This window comes from Mustela nivalis, assembly GCF_964662115.1.
Source record: "Mustela nivalis genome assembly, chromosome: 12".
Lineage (NCBI taxonomy): Eukaryota > Metazoa > Chordata > Mammalia > Carnivora > Mustelidae > Mustela > Mustela nivalis.
In genome coordinates, this window is record NC_139031.1 from 51192832 (window position 1) to 51220411 (window position 27580).

The window sequence follows — 27580 nt, forward strand, 5'->3', positions numbered from 1 at the left end:
AAAATCCTTCAATGACTCCTGATGCTTATGATAAAATCCAATTTCTGTTTCTTCGTCTATAACATGGGGATTATAATATGGCTCCTTACTAATTTGTCTTGTTCAGCTGTATTTTCCCATCTTTAATGATATACCAGTGTATTTACATCATCTGAAGCTTACTTAACATTCTAAATCACTTGGAACTCTTTCTGTTTGCCTTGAAGCTATGAAGGAAAGCGCTGTCATTCTGCCCAAAAGGTTGGTCAGTTGTACAATCACCATTCACTGAAAACTCCATTGCTCCCCCCACTGATATGCAACGTACATGTAAGCATACATTTCTTTATTTTAAAAATACATATTGATCGTCTGGTAGGTCCTCAAAGGATCAAACAAAGAGCTACCATGCAGCCTATTAAAAACAACAACAACAACAACCTCACTCTTGCCTATGTACCAAAGAGAAATAAACATGTCTATGCAAAAAAACTCACACAAATAACCCTAATGTTCACAGCAGTATTTTTCATAATAATCAAAAAATAGAAGCAACCCAAATGCCCACTAACTGATGAATGTGTAAGTAAAATGTGGTACATTCATATAATAGGATATAATTCAGGCTTAATAAGCAATGCCCTGATACAGGCTACATATATCATGGATGAACCTGGAAAACATGCGAAGTAAAAGAAGTTAGGCAACAAATACCACACGTTCTGTGAGTTCATCCTTAGGAAGTGTTCAGAACAGGCAAATCTGTGGAGACCTAAATTAGGTTGGTGACTGTCTAAGCCTGGAGAGGAAGGGGTGACTGGAGCTAACGGATATGGGGTTTATTCTGGGGGTGATGAAAATGTTCTAGAATGGACTGTGATGACGGTTGTACAACTCTGTGAATACCCTAACACTACTGAAGTGTATACTTTAAATGGGTAACTATATGGTATGTAACTCACATCTCAACGAAGAGATATACCGAACATTTACGACGTTCCAGGTGCCATTTCAGCATAGAGTAGTTAAAAAAAAACATACAAAATCCTTGCTTCTGTGGATCTTACACCATACTTGAGGGAGAGGAAAGCTATTAACCACAGCAAATGAATAAATGAAACAACATATTAGAAAGTGACAAATGGGGGGCCTGGGTGGGTCAGTGGCTAAGCCGCTGCCTTCGGCTCAGGTCATGATCTCAGGGTCCTGGGATCGAGTCCCGCATCGGGCTCTCTGCTCAGCAGGGAGCCTGCTTCCTCCTCTCTCTCTCTCTGCCTGCCTCTCTGCCTACTTGTGATTTCTCTCTGTCAAATAAATAAATAAAATCTTAAAAAAAAAAAAAAAGAAAGTGACAAATGTTATGGTGAAGAAAATGGAGTGGGAGGAGGCATGCTGAGGGATGGAGGTTATAATCCTATCCAGGGATCTGAGGATGTTATTTGAACAAAGCCCTGATGGATGGGAAAGAGATACTTGTATGTCCCGAGAGAAGACTTTAAGCAGAGTTGACAGCTGGTGCAAAGGGCCTGCAGTTGTCGGAACACAACTGTGTATTCAAGAAAGGTGGCCCGTGTGACTGCAGCAGGGCAGTGAGGAAAAGAATAATAGAAAGCAAGACAACGAGAGTACGGGGCAAATTCCTAGAGGGTTTTTATAACACTTCCTAGGATTTCTAGCTTTTGCTTGAAGTGCAGTGGTGGGGTGGGGTCATCAGAGGGATTTTCAAAGAAAATTCACTTTCTCTGACTTGCCCTTGTAGCTGACCACCCTGGCTGATACACTGAGATCAGGTTTGGAGGAGAACAACACATGCAATAACAGGAGAAGCAGTCTAGGAGATGAGAACATTTCTGCAGTTACTCAAGAGAGGGATGGTCTCTTGGCCCAGGATGGGAGCAGAGAAGGTGGGGAAAACTGGTCAGATTCTGAACAGACACTGAAGGCGTAGCCTCTGGACACGAGTGCTACAGGGAAGAGTCACATGAAGGTGATCATGTGGGGCTTGAGCTGCTGTTCAACAAGTTGGGAGTACTTGGGTAGAAGTTTGTTGGGGGGGAAGGTGGGATTTCAGTTGGGATGCGCTGTACGTGGACATCTTTCAGGCACAGGCGTGAAGATGCCAGGTCTGGGCCACAGATACACTTTTGCGAATTACTGACATATCAGAAACATTTAAAGCCAGGAACCTGGTGAAAAGCAGCTCAAAGAGTAAAGGCTGGAAATTTCACCATTAAAGGTGGGAAGAAGAGGAAAAACGTAATGAAGCCCAAGAAGGATTGGTCAGTGAGGTAGGAGGGAGACGGGGAAAGGGGAGGTCTTGGAACCAAGTAGAGAAGGTACTGATGGAAGGACGGGGCGGGGGTGGGGGGCAGTGGTCGATTACATCAGGGGCAGCCAAGAGGCAAGTATGATGAGAATGGGCTTAGCAACGTGGAAGCAAAACTACCCCAGAGGAGGCTTGGTGGAGTGGTAGGGACAAAAGCCTGTCCGGAGTGATTCAGAAAATGGAGGGAGGACTTGGAGACGGCGACTGCAGATGACCCTTCTGAAGTGACTGCTGTAAATGAGCAGAAAAATGGAAGAGTAGCTGGAAGGGTAGGGAGGGGGTCAAGAGAAACGTGTTGGGTGTATCTTGTTTGATGGGAGAAATCACCACGTATGTGCACACCAGTGGCAATGATCTAGTCATGAATTAGCAGGGAGGGAAAAACTGAGGAGAGGGGAAAACTGCTCTGGCATTATCCTTGGGGAAGGGAAAGGAGACGGAAACCAGAAGAAACCCAGAGGATCCCTCTTAGATAGAAGTGTCAGCTGTTCCTCTTACAGCATCAGGAGCGAAGACATGGTATGAGCATAGGTATCACAGGGGACATCTGTTTGTAGGATCTCTCTTGACAGTCTGATCAGTTCTGAACTTGATTCTACTTTTCTAGTTCCCCTGCAGAACTACCTTGTTGTAATTATTGTCGATTTAGAACATATTTTACTATCTCGAAGGACAAGTGCTTTCTTACTGTTCTATTCCAAAATTACCTTGGTGTTTTCAAGAACATATTCTTTCAACAAACTTTGGAACCACTGGGTCAAGTAAAAATATAATTCTCCCCACCCCCGGAGTTTTGACTCAAATGGAATTAAATGTATTTATGAAATCTGGGAGAATCAATCGTTTAGAATATGAAGTCTTCATTTCTAGGAAGGATTAAGGATGGCTGACCTGCTTTATAAAAGGGTTCCTTCCAGGGCGCCTGGGTGGCTCAGTGGGTTAAAGCCTCTGCTTTCGGCTCAGGTCATCATCCCAGGGTCCTGGGATTGAGCCCACATTGGGCTCTCTGTTCAGCAGGGAGCCTGCTTCCCCCTCTCTCTCTGCCTGCCTCTCTGCCTACTTGTGATCTCTCTCTGTCAAATAAATAAATAAATCTTAAAAAAAAAAAAAAAAAAAGGATTCCTTCCAAGGTCACCTTACCTATTTCAACAGGTCATTAATAAATGCCATGCTTAGTTTGTAGGTTTTAAAAATCACAACCATAGTCACTTGCTGACGGGTTAACTTATGAACCCTCTGAATCCCCAGGATAGCCGAACCAAACTGACAAGTCAGAGACACTTAGGGGACCGTTCCCTACAGGCAAGTGGAGCTCCAGAAGCCACCCTAACGTAATGAAAAGAAATAACAACACTGGCTTCTTGAGGGAAGAGGATGAAGAAATACTTTTGGAGGAAAAGTAATTTAAAAATGCACATTCTTAAGCGATTTTAGCTCCTCTTGGCCCCGGCACAGGTTTTACACAGATGTGATGATCTTCCCACCTTGCTGTGACTGGATCTAGAAGGAGGCAGGGTTAACTAGATCAGAAACTGGAACCCTCTTTCCAGATGGACAGACCTTTGTTAGGTTTTAGGGGGCACTTTGTGCCAGCTGTCTTAGCGACAGAGAGGACTCTTCCAAAGGAACATCATTCATATAATTTGGAAGCATCTTCTTCCTTTAGCATAGTTGTGCCTGGAGATAGGTGCAAGCATGAGCTGGTCACATCTCAGGGCCCGCTTCTCAGTCTGCACGGTGCCTGTGCACTCAGGAGGGCAGGAGAGAGGGTGGAGAGGACGGGAAACAGGCCTGAGGCTCCCTGCGGAGGCTTGTGGGGCCATGGGCATCATAGGCCCACAGTTAAAATGAGTATGTGTAGAGCGTATAGCATCAGAAACCTGCTGTTCTGCTTTGGGGCTAGGTTTAGCATGCTTGAGACATTTTGGGTAAGTCAATCAATTCTCTTGTTTTATTTGTATGACTTCTTCAAAACAAGACTTCATGTAACATTTGGGCTTTTAACTAAGTGCGAAAATACACATGGGTTGACAGGAAACTTCCTAGAAACACACACACTAAAGGATGCTCTACCAGCGACTTAAGACCTATTATAAAGTTAAACTTGAGAAGGCACATTTCCAACTTAAACACTGTAAAATGACTGGGAGCTTAAGTTCCAACTGCCAGGACTACGACGTGCCCCCAAAGCGAAGAGGAATCGTGACAGTAAGAAGACAAGGTGAAGTTCAAGGTTTGGACGGCTCGAGATGAAAGTGAATTTCCCTACAGCTTTGGAAAGAATGAGAAAGCTCTGTGAATGAAGGAGAATGCAGAGAAGACCACATAAGAGGACAACTGTCACTTGGAATTAGTCACGGGATGATGTGGGCCAAGACACCCGTACAGAGGATCCAAGACTGGTGAAGACGAACCCGAGAAAAAGGGCACGAGCAGAGTCAGGCAGCTGATACTCTGAAGCCCACAGCACAGAGTTGGACGGTCTCAGCGGGAGGCTCTGTGTTCTTATGTAAAAGCCTGTGTCAGGGCAGAAATACTTAAAGAGAAGCCTTGCACTTTTGGGGAGTAGTAGAGACAAACTCCTTCTAAAAATCTTCGACATTACAGCTGTTTGATACCACAGGTATATTAAATCATTACAAAAGGACTATTCCTCTAAAATTATCAATTACAGAATGCCTTTAATAGTGAACTTTCCCTCCATCATTTCATCTATGCAAGTGCCACTGACATGTCTTTATCTCACGGAAACAACTACTGTGAAGAGTGAGGCAGAATTATTATTATTATTATTATTATTACCAATGCAGAATGTTAATATTCAGAGAGATGTAAGGATATCTTAAGAGCTTTTGTCAACTGAGCTGACACAATGTTGCAGAGCAAACATGGGCATGGATTCAGTAGGACTAACCTCCTCTTCTACACGACCTTAGTCACTTATACTTCTGTGACTCACTTTCCTCTTTTGTACAAGGACAATCATGAACCAGATGATTTCACATCTTCCAAATCTGTGATTTCACTTTGCTTGTGGTTTTGGATTTTTAGATTTAGGAGGTGTTATTTTTATACGTGCATACAAAATGCTTTTTTAAAAAATTAAATTGATTTATTTATTTTCAGAAAAACAGTATTCATTATTTTTTCACCACACCCAGCGCTCCATGCAATCTGTGCCCTCTCTACTACCCACCACCTGGTACCCCACCCTCCCACCCCACCCCCCGCCACTTCAAACCCCTCAGATTGTTTTTCAGAGTGCATAGTCTCTCATGATTCACCTCCCCTTCCAATTTCCCCCAACTCCTTTCTCCTCTCTAACACCCCTTGTCCTCCATGATACTTGTTATGTTCCACAAATAAGTGAAACCAAAATGCTAACTTTTTATCTTAAGGTAGGTGTGAAAAGAGAGTCTTTAACAAATAACCCATCATGGCAGGAAGAAGAAAGAAAAACTGCTTGTTATTCCATCAGAATAACCCCAATTTGATTTCCGTTATCAGTTTTGTTAAAAGCAGTTTTGCAACTGTATCGTTAGAGTTTATAAAAAGTAATTTACTCTTTTTCATCTCTCTTTTGAAACCATCATTTAAACAAGAAACACTGCGACACACAAGGAATGTCTTTGTCATATGGGAATTTCCCGTCAGTCAGAGGGTCATTATAGAGGTACAAAAGAGCCTGGTATGCATACTGATTTGTCTGCTGAAGTGCCAAGATAATGCTTCCAAATGCTGCCAAGGTAAGGAAGTGAGCTTACCTTGTGCTGGAGAAAGGGAACCCACTTGACGTCTACCAGTTCCTGGCGATATGGTTTTGTAAAGGGTCCAACATAAGACACAAAGGCTGCCGTCAGGAGGACATCTCCACAGAGGGTCTTCTCCTGAGCTTCAAATGATTTAACAGACTGACCCCAGCGAATCTTCTCAGACTGAAAGGTAAAATTACTCAGATGTAATTGCAGAGTGAACACCAACTCAACAAATGTTTACCGTGACCACCTTACAGCTCTGTTTTAGTCTACGTCCTTCTCCAAAGCCTTGAGAAGGAACAGAAGTGGATTTCATGACTATCATCATCTTCCTCATGTCTGAAAGCCATCATTAGGAAGGAAGGGGACTCTCATACTCCCTTTTAGTGCAGTTTCCTGCAATATGGCATTAGATCTTTCCCATCTCCTGTCAGATGCTCTAACTCTTTCTTCAAAGCTGACAGTCACTTCCCTATCCCTCTGAGCATGGAGGACCAAGAGCTTTGGCCAATCCCAAGTGACATTAGAATTTTTGATGGCAGCTTAGCGGCTCTGCCTTCCTCCTGCTTTGCACCAATGGTACTCCACTGCCCTGAGCAAACATCGTTTTAAATATATTGGCTGTCAGCTGATTAGAGATAAACGAAAAATGACCAACACCACTTGTATTCATTAATTCAAATGCAAAGCTTTAAGAGCCACCTATCCTAGATGCTATTAACTAAAGAATAATGCTGGTAGTTTCTAAACTTGGGTTATTTCTCTAATATAATCACTCTCTTTGTGGAAGGGCCTATAGTCTATGCAAAAAAAAGAAATATATATATATATATATATGAATGGAATCAGGAGGGTTTCACCTGTTTTGAAGACAATACACTCAAAGAATGCTGTTGAAGTCCTTTTATCTAGCTGGATGGTCATTTAATCAGATTTCTAAGTTAAATATGAAGATGCCTTAATATTGGATTTAAATAAAACTGCAGTAAATGTCTATGGATTGACTGTAGGAGAGCTCACTAACTCACCGTTTCAGTGCATACTAAAATGAGCATCACATCCTGAGAACATGCAAATTAACAGGTACTGAAAAAAGTAAGCAATCTGATAGTCCAAGCAAAAAAGAACTCTATGGAATTTAGCTCTGCTTGTGAAAGAGGAGAGACAGGACCCAGAGAGCAAAAATGATCTATGTCAGAAGAGACTGGAATGCCAGCTCCCCGGCGTTGTCAAATTAGCAAGTGAGAATGGTTATCAAAGCTATTTTAAGATTGTCTCTTTGCTGTGCTTGATAAAGATCGCCCAAAGTTAGCTATACAAACACTAAGGAACTTCAACTCTTTAGCCTTCATTAGAGAATTCATTACTTTCCCTCCTCAGCTACCGACCGTATATCCATTAATTTTGAAGAGAAATTTCTCATTTGCCTTTCCTCCATCTTTGTTGTCTTTGGATAGTAAATGATAAACAATAAAGTGCACCCACCTCATTCTCCAAAACAGCTTTGAAATTTGAAGATTTACTAAACACAGACTTATTGGCTATTGAAATCGTCAATAATTTCACTATACCACCCACACAACATAAATCATTACTGACATTGGCTAACAAGGGTTTAAGAGTTGGAACATGTCCTGTAATAAATTTCTAGACAGTTAAAAATCACTATAATTTTATTCTAATGCATTATAGATTGCCTGTAATGTCATCCTGGCTGGGGTGACCCATTTCTAATTTTGAACAGCTGTTCAGCTCAGGAGTTAGTTAATGATTAAATATAAATTGCCTGATTTATTAGTCTGAATGGTTGAGACTATAGCTTCCAGGTCAATGCTATATAGACAAAATCATCAGTCTTGATGCTTTTCAGAAGTTAACTGTCTCCTGTTCTAGTCAGAAAGAATTTATCCTCAAAGGAAAAGGTATGACATCTTCAATTAATCCTTAAAAGAAGGTGCGTGTGTGTATATAAATATATTTGTGATTTGTTTTTTGGCTGATTAACATGATTTCACCTTCTTTCCTCTCCTCGCCTAAATCATCATGCATAAGCCAAGCCTTTGGAAAACACTGCCGTGTGTCAGAGACACATGGTAGAGACTGTTCTTTCCTTCAGAGAAGTTTTGGACATCTTAAACCTACTACAAGCAAACAGTCTAATCAAATGGCACTTTTTTGTTTTCTTAGGTACCTCACAAATGGCAAACCCTTCAAACTACTTAAATCACATCGCTTTCAATGGGAACGGGTGTAAACTCCACTAGGAGCAGTGGAATTTCTCAAGTGATCTCAGAAGAGTAAGTCTTCAGGGGCTACAGAATTTTTTTGTTTCTGAACACAGGAGGCTCCCCAGACTCAACCACTCACTCATTCAACAAGTATCTATGGGTGCCTGTGACGTGCCAAGGATTATTCTCTCTACTTGGGATCAAGCGGGGCAGAAAACAGATGGAGTTTCTGTTCCTGTGGAGCTTATATTCTAGTCAGGGGAAAAAAGACCTCCCCGCAAGAATATGTACTCACGTACGTTCATCCATAAGTGTGTCATGTCATGAGAGATGCTGTGAAGAAAATAAAGCCGACCTAGCACAAAGAGAGCCATGGAGTGTGTGTGTGTGTGTGTGTGTGCGTGTGTGTGCGCATGTGCATGGGCAGAGCAAAACCATGTAATAAGGAGAACTTTCAGCAGCCACTGGAAGGAAGTGAGGGAGCTACTGATGTCATTATTTGGAAATGTGTACGCCATGTGAAGGAAAAAGGCAAAGGTCACAAGTATAGGAGTGACTAAGAGTGTGAGGACAAGCAAGGAGACCAGTGAAGGAGAAGCTAGAGGGAAGGTGACAGATGTAGGGACAGAGAGGCATCTAGGAGCTGGATCATGCTGACCAGTGAAAGCCTTTGGACTATAACTTGATTTAGGCAATGAATTATTGGTGACTTCTCTGAATTATTGGAGGGAAGACATGGATGAACTTATTTTTTTTTTAATTACTCAGCTGCGACAAGGGGCATGGACTTTGGGGGGCAATCCTCCAGAGCTAAGGAGGGGGTGGCCTGGACCAGTGTGGGGGACAAGGCTGGGATGTGGAATGGACTTCGAAGGTACAGCCCTTATGCTGATGGAATGGGTGTGGGTCGTGAGAAAGAGAATAAAACCTCAAGAGTGAGTCCACAGCTTTGTGCTGTGACTCCTGGAAGAAACTTGTAAGTACTGAGTTGGAACGCAAAGAGTGGATTTTGCAGGACGGACCCTGAACTGATACACCACGATCCATGAGCGTCAGAGAGGTGTTGAGTTCAAGTTTGTAAGAAACTGGTTTTTTTTAAAGATTTTATTTACTTATTTGACAGAGAGAGAGATCACAAGTAGGCAGAAAGAGAGGGAGAAGCAGGCTCTCCGCTGAACAGAGAGCCTGATGTGGGGCTCGATCCCAGGACCCTGAGACCACGACCTGAGCCAAAGGCAGAGGCCTAACCCACTGAGCCTCCCAGGCACCCCAAATTTGTAGGAAATTTTAATTAGATTTTTTTTGAAGTCTACTTTAAAGGTTAGGCTATCGCCCACCCAACTCGTCCTAATACAAATCCTCCTTCCTTTGTGGATAAGAGAAACCTGAATTTCAAGAGTGGTGATGGGTCCAGCCCCACGAGATGAACTGCGACTGGCTAAGCCGAGGATGATAACCCCATTTCCCATCTTCCCTGCTTCTCTGAAGCAGATGTGGTTAATCTAGTTCTGGCTAAAGAGGCGTAAATGGCTGTCTGCTAGACAAGTCTCCAGGAAAACGAGAAGAAGCCAGCTGTTACAGATTATTTTCTCTCCCCCTTGAATCTGGAGGTACACCCTCGAGATGTAGGGACATCTGTAGGGCTGCAGAAAGCGAGAGAGCGAAGGACTGCGTGCTAAGCACGGAGAAGCAGAAGGGTAAAAAGAGATTCACTGTCTGACCACCAACTCCCCGCATCAGCAATGGTAACGGTCTACCCATGCAATTTTTTTTTTTTTTGCAGTATGTGAAAAATAAATTCCCATTTGTTCAAGCCACTATAAATCTTAACTTTTCTATCCCGTTCAGTTCAATGCATTTCTGATAGTTTAGTTTCATACTCTTAGGTAGCACTCAAAAACAGCAGCTTTACTGAGACTTAATTCACATATTGTGATATTCACCCTCTAAAGTACATCACTGAGTGGTTTTTCACGTATTCACAGACTTGTATGATAATTCTAATTTGAGCATGTTTCTCTCACACAATGGACGACCTCTATACCTGCTGGCAGTTACTCCGGCCCCCAGCAACAGCTCATCTGCTGTTTCAGTAGCTTTGTCCCTTCTGATATTTCCTATACATGGAATCATGCAACCTGTGGCATTTTGTCTCTTCTTTCGCCCATTTCCACTTATTTTATATTTTCAAGGTTCATCCATGTTGTAATACGTACCAAGACCTCAATCCTTTCTATGGTCAAATAATAATCTATTATATGAAGATACTATACATTGGAGAGTCAATAAAATCTGGACTTCCTGAGGACAAAGGCTGTATGTTCTTCTACCACTTGTGATCAAACAGGTGATATTTAATAAGAATTGTTTCAAACACCTTTATTGAATAGTGGCCCCTGGGTGGCTCAGTTGAGCATCCGACTCTTGATTTCAGCTCAGGTCACGATCTCAGGCTTGTGAGATCAAGCCCGGTGTCGGGCCCATGCAGAGGCTGCTGGTCTTTCTCCTTCTCCCTCTCTCCGCCCCCCACCCCCACCGGCTATACCCTCTATCTAAAATAATAAAAATCTTTTTAAAAACCTTTATTTAATAGGATTAACTATTAACATTAATATGTCAGTCCCTTGTCAAAGCATGTCACAGGAGGAAAAAGTCAACCAACAAAGCAGACTCGGTTTTAAAAAACGTTTTGAAGTTACCACTCGGTTGCAAATGTCTATTAAAAGGATCAGACAACAGTTCAGTCCCACAGTTACCCAACACCTGTCCTCGGTTTCTAACATATCTCAGAAAACCACTGAGTTCCTGGCTCCCTACTAAAAATGCAAAGAACCCATCACTTCTCCCTTTCGGTCAGCAGTAACTACGGTACAAAGGCTGATTATTTCCTTTCACTATTGATTCTGGGTCTATTTACTTATTATTGATAGCAAGTAAAGATAAATCCCCCCCCCCCAAAAAAAGGGTGATCTCGATATTTTAGTTGGAAATTTGGAAGAAAAGGTCAACTTGCCTCGAGTTCCTTCACAAGTCTATTGGCTAGTTCAATAGTTTTGTGAGTTTGGTTCACCTCTTCTTGACATTGGACTTTCTTGGCAATTGCTTTTTCAAATGAAGCTGTAAGTCTGCTCAGATGTCGATCCAAATCCTAGGTAAGAGTGAAAATTAGCTTGTGAGCCACTGTTAGGTAAAATGAAATAATATAATCATCGTGAAGAATCTACTACCTTCAGGTCCATGAAGCCAGCCTCCCTCCTCCTTGACCTTTGCTCCTGTAAGCATACATATTTTGCCTGCCTTCTGCACTAAGCAGAGTATACACAGCCACCGGTGAGGGTTGGGGGTCGGGAGTGCGGGGTGGTGGACGAGCCCTCCGGACTCACACACACCCTGAGTGCATGTCTCCTCTCCCTTGTACTGAAGCCTCATCCTGTGGCAACACCTTTATTCATAATAATGGTCATTTTTTGGTTCTCCACCTCCTGACTCTTTTCTTATTTTTCAATGATCCATAACTCAGGCAATGAAGAGGGGTGGTAATGACTGAGCCCTTCCAGACCTCAGCAACCTGACCCAGCCTGGGCCATGAATCAGATTGTATCTGGAAATAGGCCACTGAAACTCAGAGGTATGTCACTGCCTTTAGCATCAAAAGACCAGAAAAGAGGTGCACATTTTGGAGGGTTTCATTTGGAGAGGGACCTTGTTCCACTAGGGACACAAAAAAGCAGGGGAAAACCAAGCTGTAGAAAGAGAAAGAAAGGGCAGCAATAGAAGTCACAAGGCTCTGGAGAGACACTAACAGACATTCACGGCAGCCTCCCGTTTCCTGGATCTCTCTGCTCCCGAGACCAGCTCACACTTCATTCCCTCAGAGTCTGTGACTCATCCTCAGTTCCTTTTTTGGCTTAAGGTTTTCTAAGTAGGTTTCTGTTAGTGATAGCCAAAAAAAACCCCCTTGACTAAGAGTACAGTCCTACGGGGACTCCTTACTACTGCCTCTTGCTATCTGCCAAATTCTAACAATCTCAGAGAATTATAACACGGCTTTGGTAAGTGAGTGCCAAAATCTCAGAGACTTTAGTAAGCAAACCTGTCAAACGTACACTATTCATAATGAAGAGATGGCTTATATGTGTCAATGGTCCAGTTATTGTATCACTATTTAGTTTAGGCCATTAAAGCAGCCCCTCTAAAAGAAAAAGATGTACGGGTCCGACTTAAGATTAAGGTGCAAAATAAGGTCAGATATATGAGAACAGGTGAACCAGTTAGAAATCAGACTAAAACAGGGGCGCCTGGGTGGCTCAGTGGGTTAGGCCTCTGCCTTTGATCTCAGGGTCCTGGGATCCAGCCCTGCATCGGGCTTTCTACTCAGCAGGGAGCCTGCTTCCCCCGCCCCCCCTTTCTCTGCCTGCCTCTCTGTCTACTTGTGATCTGTCAAAAAAAGAAATCAGACTAAAACAAATAATATTTAAGTGTCCATTTTAGGTTATTCGAAGTGCTCGTGGTTTTATAAAATACGGGAGCATGTGGGAGCTGTGGCATCTGACACCTGTGCTCACACAGACTCCGCTAGCAGCGAAGGCCCGTCAACACGGATGGCTTGCACAACCTCTCTGCACCTCGGTCTCACCATCTGCAGAACGGAAGTCATGTTACCCAGCTCATAGGGCTGACCCAAATATACACACAACTATGACATAAAATGGTTATATCCATGCCCGTCTAAAGTTGGGGAAGGGAGCGGGGTGTCGAGAGACCACAGGCTCTTACAGTGGTTTCTAGATCTCTTGTGAGGAAGCTCTGACTGCTTTTGTTCTCTTTCCCAAGACACCTGCATAGCGAATAGGCGTGGGAGACAGAGACGGTGTTCCTCCCTGGGCACAAGACAGAACTGTCTTGCGGGAAGAAGGATGATGATGGGTTTCATTCGGGGGGAAAGCCTGAGCCAGTTCAGTCACTGTGCTCTTTAGACCGGGACTCCTGTGCCTGCCATGTCTCTCGGCTGTGATACTAACATGGTGGACGGCATCAGCTCCCACGGGGACTGGGGCCCAGAGAACCAATGCACGACGTCCGTGCTGCTGGCTGCCCTGTCCTTCATGGGGTCCTCCGCTCTCTCACCCCCATGGGTTGGGTCTCCCGCCCGTTTCTATAAAACTGTGGCAGGCTAACTTGTTAGCTTGTAAGTAGGGTCAAATGTCGGCTCCTTCACAGTTCTTGACAGGCCCTGGCCTCTCAGCTTCCAGAAGTAAATGGAGTGAGGAAAAAAAGGAATGCAGCCTATCAGCGCTCCTAAATCAGGGCTTGGCACACCTGTGTGTGTATCAGGACCACCTTGGGGGGGGTTGGTAAACCCAGATCCAGAAGTCCCCCACCACAGTGTCTCATTCAGTCTGTCTGGGGTGGGGTCTGAGAATCCATCCTTCTAAGGAGTTCACAGGGGACCCCGCTGCTGCTGGTGGTCTAGGGAACATACCCAGAGAACCAGGGCCCCGAGGAGAACAACTTCAGATGTTCTTTATGGCTCCCCTTAGCTCCTGGATGTTTGAGAGACACGCCACTTTTCTTCCACTCCAACTCAGCCCGTTCTTTTCGGCTCAGCCTTCCCTAAAAGGTCACCTTTTAGTCTTAAACTAGAGATCGGAGTAAAAGGAACAAAAACATGCAGAGCGACTCTGGTTTGAAAGAGCTGCCACACAGATGCCAGTATCAGATGTGTCCCTCCTGTGCGAGGGAGGCAGGCAACAGGAGATGGCAAATCAGGAGGAGAGGCCAGGAGGGAGGCAAAATCAGAGGCGGCGGGAAACAAAGGCAACGCTAAGAGAAACTGTAATTTCACGTGGGCTCCCGCATCCGTCTAACCTGTGCCAACAGATAGCAACTATGCTGAGGTTCTCTGTCCTCGTTGGGAACGGCATTAGTAACTTCTCTTTGGAAATCCATTTGTGGTACAGGGGTAGAGGGGCGCCATTCTTCATCAAGACATTTCAATTACTACTCTGTCTTCTTTTCTCCGCGTCCGCAAGCTTAGCTGTGAGGCTTACGGGGATGTGAACCTCTGCTCTTCTGTGGGTTTCTGAAAACAACTGACGTGAACAATTCATTCAGCCAGTTGCAGGCTGTGCCCAAAGGATTACTAACTCTACATCCCAGGAGAGTCTTCCGTGTAGGATCACATGGGGCTGGCACCCTCAGCCTTTATCTATGAACATTAAATTGCTTACAATTGGCATGAAGCCATTCACAGCAGACGGTAGCTTTTTTTTTTTTTTTTTTTTTTTTAAGGCTTTGGTCAAGTTGACAAAGTTTTGACGAATGAAGGTGGTTTTTCTAAAATGAGTACGCTTGCTCTAAGTTTATCAACAGTTTGCCTGTTTTTATCTCAGTAGTCACCAGGTATTTACTGAATAGCACGGACGGCACAATAACGGGAAATACGTGTGGATGGCGTGGAGAGGACAGGGTGGCCGAGTCACGTGGGCAGGGAGTGAGGGCCGGAGCGACGGCTGGTCGGGAAGTGTAGGCGGGGCAGCACGCTGGGCAGGGACTAAGTGTGGATGACTGGCAGAAGTGCTGAAATGTTCCACACCTTAGGAACACTTTTGGGGCTATTAGCCATCGTATCAAAGTAGCGACCAGAAAGAAGACATCTTTTAATGACTGAATAATAAAATTGAGGGCCCAATTTAATCCCTTTCTGTTATTTTCTAAAAGTCAATACCTCCAGCTCTGCTCTGGAAAGATGATCTCCCTTGTCTTTGGAGAACCTGCCCTTATATCTGGGAGGTGCTCTCTGTTAGCAAGTGCACCCCCCCTACACACTGCACAGACTTTTTTTTCCACGCCAAAGTGACAAGTAGTGGCCTCAGACACAAGCAGGACTAATTCTGGCCTCAGTCTGTAAGAAGCTGGGCTTACGCGCTGCCTGGCTGCTGTGAGCCCTAGACTCTAGGACTACCATGGCCGCTGAGTTTACCTGCTCAGGGACCCATGGGAGGATTCACTCTGCAACGGGAACATCCTCCCTGAGGTCTAGCCTCGGCTCCCACTCCTTATGCTTTACCCTCCCACTGGACCAACTCCCTACATCTGTGACCTTCACAGCCACGTTCTCAACTCTACATTCCTGAGCCAGGCCTGCCTCAAACTCCAGCTCTGACAGCTCAACACCTAACACCTGGGTTTTCTACAGGATGAGCGGAAATGAACATGTATGCGGCACTGTGTACTGCACACTGAGCAGTATCTCAGGGCAGCACGAGTCATAGATGGAGTGGGGTGGGTGATAGGAACCATACCCAGCTAATTTAAGCTACAGGGAATTTATGGGAAGGGAATGGAGACTGAGGAGGCTATTAGAGAGGAAAAAGGGCACAGAACCACATAATAGGCACCTAGGAGCTCCTGAGGGTCTTAGGAATAGGAATTCCTCCCAAGTCTCACCTGGACCCTGTCTCTAGAATGCATGACCTCTGTCAGCTGTCTTTATTCTTGTGCTCATGGTTCAAATTCTGGAGACTGAGGTGAAAAATGGCAAAGCTTGGATCGTAGATCCAGCCTTTAGCTGGAGAACAGAAGGACACTTCTGGGAAAAGCCCCACCTGAGTGTATCCAATGAGGAGGGATCATTTCCCCCAAGATACTTCAGCCTGTTATCACCCCCAGAAGGGAGACTGGATCCTAGGTCGCCACAGATCACAAACGCCCACCTTGAAAGGCAGCTGTTACAATCACCGTGTCACAGAAACAGAAGTGAAGCTCCGGGCATTACCCAGGTTGCCAGAGTTGGACAGTCTCATCATCTCTGTGCAGGGCTCCGTGGGCTCAGTAGCCCACTTCAGGTCCCTGCCCCCTCTCCACCTGCCATCAGCCAGCCAGCCAGCCAGCCACCTCGCTCTCTCCCTCGCCATTGCTCCTGCCTTAGCGGAGACCCTACAGGGACCCACTGTGGGCCTCAGACTTGTCTTCCTGCATCTAGGCACTTCCCACCCTCCTGCCCTACTCAGTTGTTTAAAAGGTAGTTTGATCACATCACTAGCCTATTAAAATCTTTCAAAATGTCCAATTTCACCTGTCTGGTAACATTTAAATTCTGTAGCAGAGAAGTCTAAGAAGGCCTTTGCTCCCCTGTGCACGTTCAATCCTGGTCACTCCGTGCGATTCCCGACCTTCCCCCCAATGCTCGTGTTCCGTCGGGTTCTGGCCTATTGAGTTTCCTCAAGTACACCAACTCCATTTCCTTCTTTTTCTTTATTCTTTTCTAGGAATACCTTTCTCAGCCTAGTTATCCCCGGGATTCCTAGGAAACTTTTGGAGCCCGTGTCAAGTACAGCTTCCTTATGAAATTTTCTCTAATTTCTCCAGAAACAATCTTCTTTTGGTGCCCCCTCACAGAGACACACAGTCACAAATGTACTTACAACACCGGGCTGGAACGACCGGGTGCATAGTTGTAGAAGAGTAACAATGACTATATTTGTAGCTGATGTTCTCTAAGCACTTACCATGTGGCCCGTTCCATGATAAATGCTGAATATGAATTGCTCTCATTTAATCCTTAGAGTCCTACCCAAAAAGTATATACTGTTATAATGCTGATTACACAGATGAGCCTACAGAGGCTCGGAGAGGGGAGCTAAGTCTCGAGGGGTGAAATCGTACATCCTGGAGCCGGGATATCCGCCCAGGCAGTCTGGCTCCAGGGTCCTTGCCTTGAATCACCTTGTGCTACGCTGCTCCTTCTGCCCGGAAGGATTTTTAATGGGCAGAAACCATCCACATTTCTATTTCTATTTTTTCAGGTCAGGGTCTAGCACGTAGCAGACAAGGAGTATCTGCTGAACGAGTAGGTAAATGAGTGTATGGAGGAAAGCTCAGGCTCCTTTATGCTTGCGGGGACTCAGACGTGACCCCGTCTGGGGGTGGGGTACCATCTCTTCTTCAGTGATGCGTTTTGCACTCACCTCAAGCTTTTTCCTGATAGCCTCGAGTTTTTCAGTAGCGGCAGCCAATTCGAAGTTGGCTTGGGCTAACGCTTGCCGTTTGGGCTCCACGTCACAGTAGACCTGAAAATCCATATGGGGTTTAACTCATGGGGTAGGGAGAGGCAAAGAGGACACATAATCATTCAACCTTACATCTCAGCGAAGCTTTGTCATTAAAACTCCCATCTCACCTGGCTACTTGGGCTTTATTTCTTAGCCATGGCCCTGCTCAATGGCAGAGCCAAAAGTGACACGGCCTTCCTAGTTCTGTCTGGTTGTTCCTGACTGAGTCATTGTTTCCAGACAGGAGAGTCACACATCCTTGCTTAAAGTGCTATAGACAATAAACAACATTCAGATGGTACCGTAAGTATGTCCTAAAATTGGAAGACAATCTTCCTATCATTAGGAATTGCAAGAGGCAGGAACTATAGTTCAAGCAGGGACCAAGTTTTTATTTTAAGGCAGAAAACACGTGTGGAGAAATTCTCTGAACCCAGGAAGGACCGTGGGAGACAGCCTCCCAGTGTTAAGCGCGCTTCCACTCTCCAAGTCCCTGCCAACGTCAGGGTACGTTACTTGAACAGGTAGTTTGAGAACGTGGGGTACCCACTTTCTTCCCTGTTAGCAAGAGAGGAAGGAAGTGACATTTTCTTTACTCTTTTAAAGTAAAACCACACAGAGCACAGCCACAGTCTAGCTCCATGCTCATTTTTCCACCTATGGTGCAAAGAGAGCACAGGGGTCAGACGTTTTCTCAGGGAGAGAGGCGATATGTCAACTACCATCTGTCCAAAAGCTTGCTCGATAGACGCTTCCCCTGAAGAGACAGACCAATGGGGTCCTATTCCTGTGAGTCCCCTTCATAGGGCCCTGACATAAAGGCTATATAACCTGGTTTTACAAAAATCATTTTGGGACTGCCGTTGATTACACTTGGTATTTCCTCTGTAATTCTATTTTTGAATATAACATATAACCTTCCAAGAAAAAAAAAAAAATGAGATGGTTCTTCCGAGTCAAGGGCCATGCACTGTTCCCTTTTTACATCCAGCCTTCTGCAAAGTGCTGGCAAGACAAGGGGCAGGTGCTAAGTACCTGATAATTGAAATGATCATTGCTCTCTATGCTGTCTGAAAATACAAACTTTTGGATTAGACTGTAATATGGTCACAAGCGTATTTGTCGTTAAAATACTAAAGCAAAAAAAAGTAGGGGGAATCTATTTCCTCATCTCATTAAGTCTACAATAGATGGTGTCAATTTCTGCATTGAGCATAGGCACCAAGTTGAAACATGAATTAAGACCTGCGGTTGTTTCGGTTGTTTCGAGTCAATGTAAAATTAGTATCTATTTTATTTTTAAAAATTTTAGGAGCGCCTGGTTGGCTCAGCAGGTTAAAGCCTCTGCCTTTGGCTCATGTCATGATCCCAGGGTCCTGGGATTGAGCCCCACATCCAGCTCTCTGCTCAGCAGGGAACCTGCTTCCTCCTCTCTTTCTGCCTGCCTCTCTGCCTACTTATGATCTCTATCTGTCAAATAAATAAATAAAATCTTTAAAGAAATTTTTTTAAAAAGATTTGAGAGAGAGCGAGAGAGCACACAGAGGTAGAGTGAGAGAGAGAAACAGATTCCCTGCTGAGTGCAGAGTCTGATGTGGGGCTTAATCCCAGGACCCAGAGATCATGATCTGAGCTGAAGGCAGATGCTTAACTGATGGGCCACTCAGGCACCCCACAAAATTAATATTTTAACATTAAGAAATATAATTAATCTACCAGCAAGTTTCTAATCAAATCAAATCAAATTAACTGCTATTTGATCTACAATAGCTGATCACTCTATCCTAAAAGAAAGATAGTTTCAAACATTTCAAATATCTTCCTGTGTAGACCTCTTGTTTAGTCTGACATTTTCAGATCTCACTCTGAGAATTTCATCTTATCCAGGCAATTAAACTTCACACTATTTTCCTTTTTTTTTTGCCACCATAAAAATTAGTATCCTGATGGTCTTTGTGAGTAATGGCTGTAGCCCAGTGAAGTAAGACTGATACCTCATAGAACTTCACGATGTTGATGACCCAAGCACATAGACCAGCTGCTGCAAAGGATTTGGTCCGAATCAGACTTGGATTGAACTCTGGGTCTTTCAAATACTGCTCTTTTACTACTTTTAGACAGTTCTCTGGAATGTGCTCTTTGTCATAGTTAATTAATGCTTGCAAAAAATCATCAACCTGTAAAGCAAAAAGACTGATTGCAATGAACCCATTTTGGCTGCAGAGAAAATTCCAAGATCAAAAGTTAAAACCAGCTTTTAGGACTCACATCACACAAAAGCAAAATTGGCAAGCTGCATTTATCCTACTGTTTGACTTGTTCAGTCTTTATGGTATGAAGTGAGAATTAGCAATGGACACTTTCAAAATCTCTTCTATCCCAGGGTAAAATATTCAGTCCCCGCACAGGAGGCATTCACATTTTGAAGAAAAGACAGAAAAGAAAAGGAAAAACACCTACCAAAAGCCCCTCCGCCTCACCTTCTTGTGCATTAGTACCATTTTTCCAGCATAAGAAATCCATGTAATTTTCTCCCTCCCACACTTAACCGCTTTCATAATTTTGCAAATAATTAGCAACCTTCCGAGTGCTGCTAGTGTTGACTTAGGTATGCTGTGAGCCCAAGCTAACCTCCAACCTGGCAAAGAAAAACTGTAAGTCTAGAGCAGACGTGGTCGATTACACTGACAAATGCAATGATGATCTCCTTTGGTTTGAACATCGTTTGCTGTCAAGTAGAACCATGGGACTGAGAAGAGAAACTGCAGGGTGTTCCTCTTGCCAGGCTATCTGATACCTTTCCCATGAAGACTTTAGCTGCTTTCCAGCTCCGGTCTTTAGGCACTCTGCCCCAGGGAGCCAGGAGGACCATCACGGCCGCGGTAACGTTGGTAACGGCATTCGGTGGGTTGGGAAAGGCTTTCAGCTCAGTGAGATTGACCTGAAGAAAAGCAGAGCCACACTGAAGAGTGGGGCAGGACTGGGGAAGAGCCGTGAAGTTAGCAAGCTGGTCGTCAGGGCCTCCTCCCTCTCCTTGTCCCACCAGTCTTGGTTTGGCAGTCTTTGCGGCCCAGTGACGCCATCTTGGGACCCCAGGAGGTTAGGTTCTCACCAGACACTTTTCTGATACTCTGGAAATTGCACTGGTCTTTTTTCGCTTCCAAAAAATTCTCCATCTGATACACCACTCCATCTGAAGAGCCTGGTTCGCTGAGACCAGGGAATTTTTATACACAAAGTCTTTAACGTGTTTATGGGTTCTATCCTACCTATGTAATATATCTGCATTTTAACCAGGCCCCTCCCAGAAACATCATCCCTTGGTTGAGTCTCTTGGTTTTGATTTCCTGCACAGAAAACCTCTTTGATTACACTGTATTGACTCTCAACTGAGAATGTGCCCAGATAGGCTGAACCTACTCTCTGCACGACTCCCTAAACTCCTCTGGTTAAAATCTTGATTTACCCCCCATTGGTATTAATGTTGATATGAACTACTGGTGTTAAGGCAAATACTTTGAGGCGGGAATTACTATCTATGAGCAGTAGATGTAAGTTCATGAGACAGGATTTACAAAACTAGATACTTCCTGTAACATGTCATGAGCTACCTAATATACTCTTGCTTATAAAACCTACCAAATGTTCAACCCGGTGCTTCTCCCTTTGTCCCTCCCGCTCTGTGCATGCTCTGTTTCTCGCTTTCTCTTTCTCAAATAAAATCTTTAAAAAAAAAATAAGGAAAGAAAAAGAAAAAGGACTTGAATGATTTCTGTGAAGGGCAGCTGCAGTCTGGATCCTTTACTCTCTGAGATTGAATCTTAAGAACCTCAGGCCTGGTAATTCCCCAGGACTCTCCCCAGAGGCCTAGTGGAACCCGAGTACAAAACGAGCTGCGGATTCCTGAAATAACAGTGCCCACAATTCTATTTTTCCTTACAATACCCTTCTGACTACTACACATTATTTTCTCTTAGGGGAATTCGAATGCTCAATGAGGTTTTGCTAACAAGCTGAAGCCAGGAAAAATGATGTGGGCCAAACCTAGGTATCTCCACCTCTATTCTTTTCATGAGGATCTCTCATTAATGCCCCCTTCTTACATTCACAGGAAATAAAGAGTACGCACTCAGTTCTTAACACACAATGTGAACAACCCAGTTCTTAACACACAATGTGAACAACCGCATTTGGTACGAATCCAGCTGCTAACAATAGAGCTGCCTCTCATGAAAGCAGAAATCCCACGGGATTGGAAGTATTCAGGAGACTGCTTGATGGGGTGCAGAAAAACAGAGCCCAGGATGGCAAAGGAAGCCACACTATTAAGGATGACCTCAAATGCTTGTTCCCACTTTAATATTTTAGGGGACTCACGTTCCTTTCAAAAAACAGAAAACAAAAACAAAAACAAAAAACCTCGGTTGCACGGAATCCACTCTGAGTTCAGTTATCCAGACTCTGAGAACCTTTAAATACCATGTGGCGGAATCCCATGAGCCAGGTAACGGTCTTTACCCTGTTGAGCGTGTTGAGTGCAGCTGTTGCCGCCACGAGCGCAGGCTCAGCCTTAAGCACGTCAGCCTCACACTCTCTCTGTTTCTGGGACACTTCCGTCTGAATGGTTGTCACCTAAACAGAGAGGAAAAAGCACACAAACCCACAAACACACATTGTCACCTTGGATCTCGCTACTGACGCAGAGGCACTGACTCAGTAACCCCTTTGTCTCTATTTTCAACAGGCGAGGAGTTTGTCCTAAGGACCAATTTCTCTCAGGCACCGTGTACACACGAAGCTTTGTATATGCGCCGAATACAGTCACACACCCCAACTCAAATGGACTCAAACACTGAAGTGCCCCAAGAAGGGCTCCACTTTTAAGGTGGTAATAATAATATCAAGATGGAGCGATTCCTGTGCTCTTCCATTTTCTTTTTGGGAGTGTCCTGGACAAGGGGAAATCCAAGTTGGATCAGTAACATAGGCAGAAAATATTATGGCTAGAAATCTCTATCTGATTTTTGTTTACATTTGCCCGAAAGCCACATTGGTTTTTCTTTAGGCAAAGAGGGGAGGATCTTTTGGTTCAACTGACTAGAAGGTACTGTTCTTTCTGTGTGTGTGTGTGTGTGTGTGTGTGTGTGTGTGTGTGTGTGTGTGTGTGTGTTTTAAAGATTATTTATTTATTTGACAGACAGAGATCACAAGTAGGCAGAGAGGCAGGCAGAGAGAGAGGAGGAAGCAGGCTCCCTGCCGGACAGAGAGCCGAATGTGGGACTTGATCCCAGGACCCTGGAATCATGACCTGAGCCAAAGGCAGAGGCTTTAACCCACTAAGCCACCCAGGTATCCTTTTCTGTGTGTTCTTAACCACAGATCTAATCTTTGTAAAGACTAAGTACTGGTGTCTCTGAGGACCTGGCAAGAAATGAAAGCTAGGAGAGCCCAGTTCTGTCTTTGCCAAGGCAACAACCACACTGATGTGCACCCCACTGGTGAGGAACCAGCGGCTCCCTTCACACTCCAGAGAGGGGGGCAGCATCAGCCTCCCGAGGTGAGCACTGATGGTTTGCCTGGAGGGAAGCCATGCTGGTAAACCTTACCAGGACCAAATGAGAAGCTCTGTAGTTTTTACCCTCCTCTTCCTCGTAAGACATGTATACAAATCAAATGGCCAGGAAGAGTCCATTTTGATCCTTGGCAGAAACTGGAGTTTCAAAGCTACGGCACCAGGCACCAGGGTCCAGTCTCCAGGGGGCCCAGCTTTCAGGAGTGGTGACCAGGGCAGGTAATGTGTGAACAAAAGGGCATTTCCTCAGCTGTGTTTGGAATGAACAGGTTTAACTCTACCATAAATTTAACAGTGCTTACAACAAATTACGTTGTCTAGTACAGCTTTATTAGTGGTAATTACCATTCTTCTGATTAACCATTATTTTGCTGTATACTGTGTACTGTAGCTTTTATGAACATAATTGGTTCAGGGTAGAGATGTGATCTCCTGCCAATCTGTGCACAGCTACCGTTAAGTAAATAAGAAAACCCTGCATACTTAATGAGAATCACTCCAAACCCCTCAGAACTGCCAAGAATGGACCACAAAAACTGTCAGACCAGGACACTGTTGGTATGCTAGAGGCCACCGCCACCAACAAAAGGGAGCGGAGAGGGAGTGAGTGAGTTCATACCACAGGGTTACTTACCTTCCATAAGGACGCATTCAATCTATAAATGCTATTGGCTACTATTTATAATAGCCTCATTTTAAGTTGGTCTCAAGATCACAGAGTATTAATCCTAGGACAGCATTTCTTTTGAGGGCTGTTTCGATGAGACTGGGTGTTGCTGTTCTCCATCTGACTCCCTTACTGTACCTGGAGTACTATTCTTTGGGCTAATCTTTTTAACCAGAGTGGTCTTGAACATTAACAAAACCCCACAAATGAAAATGAAAAAAAAAAAAAAAAAAACCCTCGGTCAGTCAACTTATTTCTTATTTCCAATCCCCTCCGCACACTTTTGTTCACAGATCTTATACCACAATCACCATGGGGAACTGCACCCAGGGCCAAAGCTAGGACACTTGGAGTTCTACGAAGGACTAACATTTAACTCCTTCTACCTATTCAAATTCTAAGGTACGATCATTTATGTATTTCAGGGGCAATGACAGTGGAGTGGGGAAAATGCTGTGTATCTTAGTGACCTGGTAAGTCTCTGTGCAGTTTCCTCTGCCCCGTGGCTTCTGGGTAGTGAGTGGTCAGCAAGGTTCAACTTGGGGCAGTAGGGAAGAGCAACACAGATCACTTGGAATGTCTTTTCTTGACCGCTGTCTGTTAAAGCAGAGCATTGGAGATACTCCCATTCTTGGATACACAGTACTTTTTTGCTATTTGTCAAAAGCTCCTTGCAAATGGTTCGTGAAATTTAGCGATGCTCACAGACAGAGAATTAAGTACTAATAATGACTTAATTATGAGCTGAAGGATGTTCACCTAAAAACGCATATGGTAAAGCCCTCACCCCAGCACCTCAGAATATGACTATATTTGGAGACAGGCCGTTTAAAGTGGTGATTAAGTTCAAATGAGCCTATGAGAATGGGCCCCAGTCCAGTCTAGTGGGTGTCCTTTTAAGAGAAGGTGCTCTGGACAGGTTCGAGGGACGCCGTGATGTGTGCACGGAGCAAAGACCCTGTGAAGCCAGCGAGAAGGTGGCCGTCTACGCTTGTAGATGGGGCCTGTCCTTGAGAGGTTCTCCAAGGGGAGAGGGAGAAACAAACCTGCCTCCTAATCTCGGACTTCCAGCCTTCAGAATTGTGAGAAAATAAATTCCTGCTGTTGAAGCCATGCAGTCTGCGGCATTTTGTTGCAGAAGCCCAAGCAAGCTGACACACTGCTCTCATCTGCCTTCAGACCCTAGGAAATCCCAGAGGAGCCTTCCAAATCCAGCCATTCCCACCTTTCGAAAAGACAGACCAAACAACAGAAGACCTCTCCAAATCAAGGAGGATGTGCAGCTTTTGCGGAGATTATATTAGCCTTGCGATGTGGCAGGTACTTTAACTCATGAGGCTTACACTCAACTCAACAAAGGAAGCAGCGTGAAAGGGATCCGAGGACCCGTAGAACTTGGAACGGGTAAGTCAAACGAAGCTGCAAGAACTAGATTTCATAGGTTTCATGGTGCTCGTGTTGCTTGGTCCCTGCTGGTCATGTCAGTGGTTTGAATGGCTCTTGACTGTTTCACGAATCCGAAGGAACAGTTTCAAGCTGCCGCTCTACAGGGGATGGCAAGAGGCAGTCGCTATCTGCTTCGTCATGTTAAATATGGCAACGTACTTCTTAATAACTTCTCGTGCATTAAGCCTTGAGATCCCAACTTCATAGGGTCACAGTGGTCCCATATACCCATTTAATAATTGCATCCAACCTGGTACATTGCTAAACATAAGAAAAATGTAAAACCATAGCACATATTCGATATTGATTAGTTCCTTGACTCGATATACTCCTTCCATGACCAATCAATTTAAAAAATTCATTCCATCATGGCCTCCATTTGATTTTTATCTAACCCCATATCACTAACCCAAATTATCTTGTCACTTTGTCTCCTGCCAGTCTTTCCCATTATAATGGAAGCTACGAGAGGGTATCTTGTTTGTCATATACGCTCAAGCCTAGAAGACTGCTGGGCAAAAAAAGCTACTTAGTATTTGTTATTGATAATTAAATTGGGCATCATGGTTAAAGTGAAAGTATTTTTATTTCTTGGTATAGATTAGATATAAATATAGTATGTGTTGGGGCAATTGGGTGGCTCAGTCAGTTAAGCACCTGCCATGAGCTCAGGTCATGATCCCGGGGTCTTGGAATCAAGCACATGAGGTTCCCCACTCAGCTTCTCCTTCTCCCTCTGCCTTCCACTCCCTATGCTTATACTCTCTCTCTGTCAAACAAATTAAATCTTTAAAAAAGCAGTACGTGTCTTTTCATGTTTGAAGAACTTCATAAAGCAACCAGTCAGATGAGTATGCCAAAACATTTGCTAAAACATTTTTTTTTCCTTCTTTGCAAGGATGATTTTGCCTTAGAAATTCGCATGCAAGATGTGAAAATACCTCTGGAGCATTTCAAGATCTCTAAAAGGTATTTGTAGAGATAGGTTGTAATAGAACAATTACTAGATCATCATATATGTAATGCTTGAAAAATATCCCTTGGGTGGAAATGGCTCATGGTAATCACATCATAATGTGATACATAATCGCTTAACACAATACACTTTTAAGGACATCCTCTGCTTATTTGAAACTCAATGGAAACAGTTATTGCCAGAATTAGGAATTATAGGCCCATCGGCCATGTCAAATGTAGCTTATCTTCAACTTAAAAATAAGGTTTAAAAAAAAAAAAAACAGAAAACAATCATTCAGCATTTTGATTTTCAATGTACATTTCAACCCTTTAGTTGTGGAAGCAAGACATCAACATGCTTAATACCTATTAGAAAAAAGGGAAGAACAACTCAATTGTCTAAGAATGAATGGCAACGGTACTGGAAAGCTCAAGTCTTTCTGGCATCATAAAAACAGAAGTATAATGATATAAAGCCTACTGATTCAATGGCTCTAAGTGTGGTCATAATTTATATTTTTTCATCAACTAAATCCCAGCTATAATCTTCTGTTTAAAATGAAAGAATATGTCTCAAACAAACGTATTCAATTTTCAAACAAATAAGACACCTAAAAAAGAAATACCTCCCTTTTGTGGCCAAAGTCCTGGTAAAAGAAGAGGACAAAGAAGTTATATTTATTTCAGAATTGCCAGTAACCCAGGCATAAAGAAAGCAGAACCTATATCATCTTAGAAGTCCTTGTTTCCAACAGTAAAATGAAATAGAAAACACCAGGACCTCAATCGAATCAAAAAGAACAAATTTGGCTTAGGATTTCATAATAAACTCAAGTTATATTATTAAAATGAAAAAATTTGAAAAACCATCCTGCAAAGTGATGGAATGGGCTTTGTTAACAATTGAGTTGTTCAATTTGCCTAAAAACTGGAAACCTTTAGAAACCTCAGAGGTGACTTCATGACCTTTACTGTATTACAAATAGGCCTGATGTTCAAGATCCACATCCATTATATGCTTGAATGAGCTCAGTATTTATTGTTCTTTCGTATCATTAAAAGAGCTAAAAGGGTGGGAAAATGCATAATGTAAAGAAAGGTCAAGTGGTAATCATGGTGTGAGATGCTGTTACATGTGTAACTATAATAATTCCTCAGATTTTATGCTCCCTGGAGAGGAAGTTGTTCAAAATTGTTCACCTACAAAGGTTTATTTTGTGCTAAATATAGCTCAGCACTCTAATGGTGGCATTAGCCTGACCTTTCGCTCCTCCGCGTCGGCAATGGCCTTTTCCCGGCTCACTTTCTCCGTCTGGAGCCCCATCTTTGTGATCAGAGCTTCGGCATCCTGACTCCTCACTCGCAGCTCGGCTTCCTGGGAGGCCAGGCGGGCTTTCAGATCTGCCACCTGAAGGCAAAGTCGGCATGTGGGAGCAGGTCCCCTCAGTAACAGCAAACAGCAGGCACGGCTTACTTTCTGTGGAAGGAGCGCACGGATCCCTACCGGTTTCCCTCCTTTCCCTCCTGTGACTTAAGTTCCATGAGCAAAAATGCAGCCCTATTTCCCTCCCATATAGGAACATCAAGAATCATGCTT

At 43.9% G+C, this 27580-nt stretch overlaps 1 protein-coding gene across 1 annotated transcript in view; it reads right to left on the reverse strand.

Moving 5' to 3' along the window:
• DNAH11 (dynein axonemal heavy chain 11) overlaps positions 1 to 27580 on the reverse strand; it is a 319948-nt gene that overhangs the window by 78256 nt on the left and 214112 nt on the right. Inside the window, exons 57-63 of the mRNA XM_082693790.1 lie at positions 27245 to 27391; positions 21860 to 21973; positions 20139 to 20282; positions 19336 to 19518; positions 17258 to 17359; positions 11302 to 11436; positions 6070 to 6240 (exon numbers count right to left, since the gene is read on the reverse strand). Coding sequence (XP_082549916.1) covers positions 6070 to 6240; positions 11302 to 11436; positions 17258 to 17359; positions 19336 to 19518; positions 20139 to 20282; positions 21860 to 21973; positions 27245 to 27391 — 996 coding nt within the window. The remainder of the gene's footprint in view (positions 1 to 6069; positions 6241 to 11301; positions 11437 to 17257; positions 17360 to 19335; positions 19519 to 20138; positions 20283 to 21859; positions 21974 to 27244; positions 27392 to 27580) is intronic.